Consider the following 8,166-nt stretch of genomic DNA (forward strand, 5'->3'; position numbering starts at 1 on the left):
CTTATCAACTAAATATACTAGAAATTGCAAATATCAGACCTTTCAAAGAGAATGTATTTGGCAGAAAATAGGATCTTAAGGTGGTTTCTTTTATCAAGGTTATAGTTAAATGATGATATGGGTAGGCAAATGATGGGTTCTCTTCTATTTCTTTATATACTCGAAATATTCAAAGACCAGGCAGGCATGAGGCATGTGAACGTCGAATCTTACGTAAACTCCCATGCAATTACAAGTCAAACATTGACTCATTCTTCACTTGACGAGCTATATTTCAAATGATCTTCTCTACGTAAAATCATTAAAAAAAATTTGAACTTGTAAAATCATTTAAATAAATTAACATAACAATTCTACAGAAAAGGGAATTAAAGACCTTAAACGCAATGAACGTAAATAAGCAGTTGATTTGTGTATATAAAGTATATGGATTTGAAGAAACCATATGATATATGATCATGAATATTTCAATATCTCATGAAGAGTCAATTTTTTGTGCCTCGCAGTGGAATCATTATTTGATACAAATTAAGTTTACTAATTTTTGCCTTTTTATAAGTTTTTAGTTCTCTTTTATGGATTGCCGAGAAATTGAATTGTACGTCGTTTCGTGACCGATAATTTTCCAACTTTGGATCTTAGAGCCAAATATGGATCGATTTACGTAGAAAAAGGAGACAATACATCGCAAAAGTCCAACAGAAAATGTTAATTTATTGCCTTGATCAACTGTTAGGTCCGACTCGTTAGTCGTTATTCAGTCGTTGTTTAGAGGTAACTAAAGATCGTTGTCGTGAAATACATGTCGAAAACTATTTTATTTTATTTTTCTTCTTCAAATGTCTAAATATTTTGGTTATTAAATATATAACACATCTAAATATATGACTAATCTATAACGTTTATTTAAAAATAGTTATTTTCTTAATGTTTTATATATCCATATATAATAAAAGTACTAAATTGCTTCATATATAATTTTTTTTTTTTTTGAAAAAGGGCATTCTAAAAATGAAAAGAGAAACAAGAAAAAAAAAAATGCTTCATATATAATTGATTTGATCACTTAATCTAAATCTAAATATGTTTTCCTAACTGTCAGCAAGCTAAATATTACATATGAACTCTACTATTTCACACTTTTTGAAGAGTTCCAAAATATTAATTAATTATTAACTTTATGGATCGGTGATTGTATTTCAAAATCGAAATCATTTTTAATATTTCACCTTTGGGTCTTAGCAAACTCAAGTCACAAATTCATTTTACCTGACTTAGAGGAGAGCAACCCAACGTTCTTCATATTTCATTACACTGCTATTTTCGGGAAATCACATGGTCTTATTCTCAAACTTATGCCTCGATATCCTTGGATAGGCTACGTTGGACCAGTATTATATTCATACGTAGATTTTTAAATGGTGTCATGTTGGCTATGCGACGCACGGATGCGGATACTTTTCAACTCGCTCCCTACGCAGCCACGTTCTCGTCATTCGCCGCGTTTCTTTTGCGCCTTTAACTCTCTCAAAACGTTTTAATTCTTTTATTTTTTATTTTTTTGAAACACAACTCTTTTTTTGCGCCTTTAACTCTCTCAAAACGTTTTCATTCTTTAATTTCTTTAATTTCTTTGATTATGACAACAGCTAAGACAACTCTTTTTTTTTTGGACAAGACATGTCTATCGGGGAGCTGTTAGAACATTTCCGAGGGTTCTATCCATTAGAATTCTTAAAATGCATATGTGTATATGTATATGTTATATATGTGTATTTATGGGGTTCAGTGCTTTTGTGAAGAACCTTATCCAAAAGTTTTTAAAACAATAAATGGGTAGAATCCTCTATTGGAGATGCTGGTTTTTAGCGTAATATAAAAATCGTTTTTTTAATTTTTAACTAAAAAAAACTAAAAAATGACTCATAAATAAGAGTTTTAAGAGACGGTTTTTAGTTTTTCTTAGTTAAAATTAAGAGACGGTTCTTTTATTGCGCTAATAACCCCATTCTAAGAGCATTATTATCTAGAGTTTCTTAAGGCGGAGTTGTTAGAACAACATTATGTCAGTCTTTTAAGAGGGTTCTTAGGGTAATTAGGAATAAAAAAAAAAGAAAAATTACCTTTTACCAGAAGGAACATATCTTATTTAAGAGCACGTGCAACAGAGGATAACTCCGAATCCGTCACACGAGTCCGTAAAAAAAATAGTAATATAATATGATTATTAATGCTAATAACATTAAGGATTGGTCCGTGATTAGCATGTTGACGGACTCGATCCTTGGGGGACGTGGCGAAAGGTGAGTGGATGAGGCGAGATTAGGTTAGGAGGTGTTGAGAAAAATTAGGTCATTCGACCGAAGGAAAGAAAAAAAAATTTCCTCTCGACGCTCTCGACTCTCGACGGCGATTTGGTAAACCCACCATCGCGATTGGTCTCCCTCGGATCCTGAAGGTAAATCGAAGGCTTGTCTGCTATTTTCATCGATCTAGAGTCTCTGCTTCTTCTTTTTCTCTCAGTCTAGGGTTCGGTTTTTCGATTTGGGGTTTTTTCGTTTCAAAATTAGGGTTTGAATACGATTTTGGTATAAAACGAAAGGGGGGTTTTGGTTTAAATCGTTTCAATCGAAGGCTTGTCTGCTATTTTCATCGATCTAGAGTCTCTGCTTCTTCTTTTCCTCTCAATCTAGGGTTCAGTTTTTTCGATTTTGGGATTTTTCGTTTCAAAATTAGGGTTTGAATACGATTTTGGTATAAAACGAAAGGGGGGGGGGTTTGGTTTAAATCGTTTCAATCACTTTGTTCATTTTGTTTCTTCTCGATTTTGGTTAGATAAAGGATTCATTGGAATTCAATTCATTTCTTCTCGATTTTGTGTGTCTTTGTCGATATGTTTGTGTGTCTTTCTCTTTATGAAGATCGTTGCTAATTTGTGCTCCTTGTTTCTCTCTTATGGTCGAGGTTAACGAGAATGTGACAATATAGCTACAGCCAGCCGTCCTCATCATCCGCGGAGGTGGACGTAACCTCACTTCTCGAAGAAGAAGCTCAGTTGTACGCGGATGAAGCTCGGTTGTACGCGGAACGTGCAACGGCGGATGAGGCAGAGAGTAGCTTCGATATAGAGAAAGCGGTTCAGGAGGGGATGAGGGATTTTCAGACGCAGCTAAATGAAGAAGGTACAAAGAGAGAGCAGAGACTGCTGCTGCTAGAGAAGAGTGTGCACGAGTTAGGAAATGATTTAGCACGAGTTAAGCTAATGGTGTGCGTACTAGTGGTGATAGCTTTGCTATTCTTCGTTCTACGTGGTAAGTTTTAGAGTTCATTGGAATTAATATATAGATTAATCGATGGTTTTACAACATTTGACTGCATTATCTTATGTTTTTGCAGGAGTTCCTTCAAAGGCTTCAAACGGGACTATTCTATCACCTCACGAGTGGCCAAATAAGTCAGGTACTATGGTTTTAATCACTTCACTTTGGATTTTCTCTTCAAAAGAAATTCATATTGTTAGAATGGTTTGAATGGTGTTTGGTGGTAGAATAAAAATTAGGACTGTAATAATAAATGTTACTGAATAACTTTATGTCTTCCCAACCCGTTTGATTTGATTGGTTTTAAATAGGCTAGTATGCTTCCTATCATCACCTCTGTTTGCTAGTATAGTACTTAGGATTTGATTGTTGTTAAATGCTTGTAGTTTGCTTCGTATCTTCCTAACTGCTCAACTTTAATTGTATAATAAATAAACATGGCTTACTTAAGCCTCTGTGTAACTACTAGAGTAACACAGAATAAAAACTAGAGAGATGGATGGTTTCACAAACCTTCTGCATAGTCAAATACCTATAGACCTTGAATCACCCGAACCTTATTGGTTCGGGTCTGAAGTTCCTGCTCAGTCTCCTAGCCAAGTCCCTGCTGAGTCTCCTAGCCAAGTTCCTGCTGAGAGGAGGAAATATTCTCCTAGAGAAGATAAGATCCTTATTGGTGCTTGGCTTAACACCAGTAAGGATCCTATCATTGGCAACGAGCAGAGAGTTGGGGATTTCTGGAAGCGTATTGTAGAGTACTACAACGCAAGCCCTCTGCTCGTTGGTCAAACAGCGCGAGAGATTACCTCTTGCAAACAGAGGTGGAGTAGGATCAACGGGGAAGTATGCAGGTTTACTGGATGCTATGATGCAGCTTTGAGGGCGCAGAAAAGTGGGGAAAATGATGATGATCTGATGAAAGCTGCATTAGATATATTCTTCACGAAGTATGGTTACAAGTTCACACTTGATCACTGCTGGAGGGAGCTGAGGCACGACCAGAAATGGGCCTCGATTTATGTGGCTAAGGAAGGTGGAAAGGAAAAGCGGAGGTCCGTCTTGGAGGTTGATACAGAAGAAGCGGACGTGGGAGATCCAGAGGAGAGACCAATCGGGGTAAAGGCTGCGAAAGGTGGCAGTAAGAAGAAGAAGAAGAGTGGTAAAGAAGAAGAGTTGTCGAAGCTTCAAAACGTGTTAGAACTTAAGGAAAAACTTTCAAAAAACAAACTCCTTGATCGCTTGCTGGCGAAGAAAGAGCCTTTATCTGATATCGAAACATCACTTAAACTGAAGCTAATGTCTGAAATGATATGATGTGAACTCTGTGTTGATTGAGGTTGCCTAGTAGTCCCTGTGTACTATGTTGTTTCATGTTGTTTTACAGCTAAGCTAACATGTTTTTAATATGTTGTTGCAGGTTAGGTGAAGTAATCACGGGCGTCTAAGTGTTTTGGTCTTTAGCAAGATGAAGTAGTCACGGATACATTTGGAGTAGTGAGAGCATTTTGGATTGTAGCTCCAGCTCACAAGTGACGGGGTAGTTGTTTTCCACTTTTAGGTACTATAAGTACTCGGCCATGTAATAGCTCTCTATGTTTCTCATTGTACTAAACATCAGAAAGCTTTGTAATATTTGTGAACCAAGATCTCCTTCTACTCTTGTAATAGCTCTCTACTCAGGTTTACTCTTTAACTATGGTTCTTGTTGTTTAAGCTTGAATTTATTTTTCATGCACTTGTTTCTTGCTTAATCAAGTTGATATACGAAGTTACATGTTTCTTGCAATGCAATTGATTTACGAAGTTACATGTTTCCTCTCAGTATACCTTACCTCTGTTATTATCTAATTGTTGTTTACACAGATTTAAAAATTCTTGTTTGTTAGAGAGTATAGTTCTTTTATTAATCTTGAGTATTATTCTGTAATCTCTTGTTTGTAAATGAGTATTAGCTTTTGTAAACTCTTGTTTGTAATTGTAAGAGAGTATATAAGTATATAGTTAGCTTTTATTAATCTTGAGAACTTGTAATATAGTTATTTTAAGAAAATTTATTCACATCTATTCTTTCCATTTTACAACTAAAACTTGTAGTATGGTATGTAATAACTGAAACTTTCATGTACAGAAATATACTATGGTATGTAAAGCCAAAATATTTCATTAAAATTGTAAACTTGTAGTATGGTATGTAAAGTCAAAATAATTCATTAAATTACTTCTTAGTATACTTTTTGATCAAATGAAAATAATAATATTTTTTGACCGTAGGAATATCTACTAATGTCATCATCATCATCATCTGATGATGTCGACGAAAGATTGGATGATATTATCGACCAAATCGTCGAAGATACATACAATGATATTGTGGAGCCCCAACCAAATAATCGACGGAGACGTGCTTATGTAGAACGATATCGTGAAGGAGGCCATAACCGTTTATGGAATGACTACTTCAGCGTAGACGCGACATACTCGGCACAGTTCAGACGGCGTTTTCGCATGAATAAGGATTTATTCATACGTATTGTCTATGAACTCTCAGAGAACATTCCGTTCTTTCAACATAGACAAGATGCAACCGGGAGGTTTGGTCATACACCGCTTCAAAAATGTACGGCAGCAATTCGTCAGCTTGCTTATGGTTCTGCAGCTGATGCGGTTGACGAGTATCTCCGAATTGGTGAGAGCACTGCACTTTTGTGTTTACATAAGTTCACTGATGGAATCATCCGGTTGTTTGGAGATGAGTATCTACGAAGACCCACACCGGCGGATCTTCGACGACTTCTCGATATTGGAGAGACACGCGGGTTTCCTGGGATGGTCGGGAGCATTGACTGTATGCATTGGGAGTGGAAAAATTATCCGACCGCTTGGAAAGGACAATACACACGTGGATCAGGAAAACCGACAATTGTATTAGAGGCTGTAGCTTCACAAGATCTTTGGATATGGCACGCCTTTTTTGGTCCTCCAGGTACCTTAAACGATCTCAATGTCCTCGATCGGTCTCCTGTTTTTGATGACATTTTAGAAGGTCGTGCCCCCAGGGTAAAGTACGTGGTCAACGGGCATCTGTATAAATTGGCGTACTACCTCACAGACGGGATATATCCAAAATGGTCAACATTTATCCAATCTATCACACTCCCCCAAACTCCTAAACAAGAGTTATTTGCTAAAGTTCAAGAAGCAACCCGTAAAGATGTGGAGCGGGCTTTTGGAGTTCTACAAGCCCGATTTGCGATTGTGAAAAACCCGGCTCTTTCAATGAACAAGGCAAAGATAGGGAAGATTATGAGAGCATGTATCATACTACACAATATGATAGTCGAAAATGAACGAGATGGATACATTCGTTACGATATTTCAGAATTTGCAGAAGGAGACGTCACCAGAAGTTCAGAGGTCGAAACCGAGAGGCCTATAAATCTGAATAATATGTTTCCCAATCGGAATGATCTTCGTGATAGGCAAATACATGAACGATTGAAGAATGATTTAATCGAAAATATTTGGAACAAATTTGGTGAGGAAGATTAATAATTAGTGTATTTTAAGTTTTATCATTGTATCTTTTTTTAAAAAAATTCTATGTATTGTAATATTTTAACTTCTAATAATTTAAAATAATTTTTCATTTTTTTTTAAAAAAAAAATTTTTTCTTCAAGGACTTCTGATCGGATATCACCATTGCGAGCTTCTTAATATAAATCCTTAACAATTTTAAAAAAAAAAATTTAATAATAAAAAAATAGTAAGGACTCCCCTTGGGGGATGACCATTGCATATGCTCTAAGGTATAGAAGATACGTCTCCTAGTGAACACGTGTTAAATTTTTATTTGCCTCCCTCAAGCTCTCTCTCCCCTCCCTCTCTTCGGACCCGCCATGAAAGCTCTTCAATCCTCCTCCCTCCGCGCATCTCCGCTGAACCCACTCCGAACACCTTCGAATCGAAAATCCCATCAGATCACCAATGCAAGACTCACCAGAAGACGCTCCTTTATCTCCGCATCAGCCTCCGTCTCCGCTCCCAAACGCGACAGTGGCTATCCCCGGACGAGAAGCTGCTGTCCGGTGAGAGTGGAATCAGCTTGATTGATCGGTTCGATGCTTCCAAGTTCCCGACCCGATTCGTTGGGCAGATCTGTGGGTTTAGCTCGGAGGGTTATATTGATGGCGTAGGCTTGATGATTGTTTGAAGTATTGCATTGTAGCTGGGAAGAAGGCTCTTGAAAGTTCTGGTCTTGGTGGTGATAAGCTTAGCACGACACTACTCTCTTAGATTAATCAAAGTTTAGAGCTTTGAGACTCATTCAGTTTAAAGTTTGTATCTTTGGTAATGAGGCTGGTTTATCGTTAAAGTTAATGTCTTTAGTCATGAGGTTTGGTTTATCTTTTCATGGGTTTAAACAAAGTTTTCAACTGAATCGCTCTGTCCCCGACGTCCTAGCTTCGCGGACCTTCATCTTTGATTCTCTAGGCTTCTGTTTAGTTGGGTATATGTGTTGGTAAATTTTGTGCGAGTGCTTGCTTCTCGGATTATCTGTAGTAGCGACGAGTATTGGTTTAAGGCTGGTCTCGTTGATTTGGTGGTGTTTCCTTGGTGTCTTCTGGTTAAGACTTCATTCCCCTCTCCGTCGGTCTTGGAGTATTGTTCTAGTCACATGTGTGGTGTCTCCAGATTCCTGTTGCTTCATCTTTATCTTCGATGGGTATTGCTTTGTTGTTTCAAGCGTTTCTTGGCGACGTCTCTTGGAAAGGTTCTGGTTTGAGCAAGGGACTTCTCTGCAAGTTCAGGGGTTTTGGTTCTCGTCTTGCGGTTTCAGCCAAGTAA

General features: G+C 37.3%; 2 protein-coding genes across 2 annotated transcripts; both read left to right on the forward strand.

The window, feature by feature from the left end:
* The first annotated feature begins 3,815 nt into the window (after positions 1-3,815).
* On the forward strand, positions 3,816-4,765 carry LOC106454358 (glutathione S-transferase T3-like). The gene is made up of 2 exons (XM_013896489.2): positions 3,816-4,618; positions 4,738-4,765. The coding sequence occupies exons 1-2, from the start codon at positions 3,816-3,818 to the stop codon at positions 4,763-4,765; spliced, it is 831 nt and encodes a 276-aa protein (XP_013751943.2).
* Positions 4,766-5,603: 838 nt separating this feature from the next.
* Positions 5,604-8,166, forward strand: LOC125591941. Its single transcript, XM_048766868.1, has 3 exons — positions 5,604-6,136; positions 6,377-6,605; positions 8,014-8,166. Exons 1-3 carry the CDS (start codon positions 5,604-5,606, stop codon positions 8,164-8,166), a joined length of 915 nt encoding a protein of 304 aa, XP_048622825.1.

The sequence above is a fragment of the Brassica napus genome, chromosome C8 (assembly GCF_020379485.1).
Source record: "Brassica napus cultivar Da-Ae chromosome C8, Da-Ae, whole genome shotgun sequence".
Lineage (NCBI taxonomy): Eukaryota > Viridiplantae > Streptophyta > Magnoliopsida > Brassicales > Brassicaceae > Brassica > Brassica napus.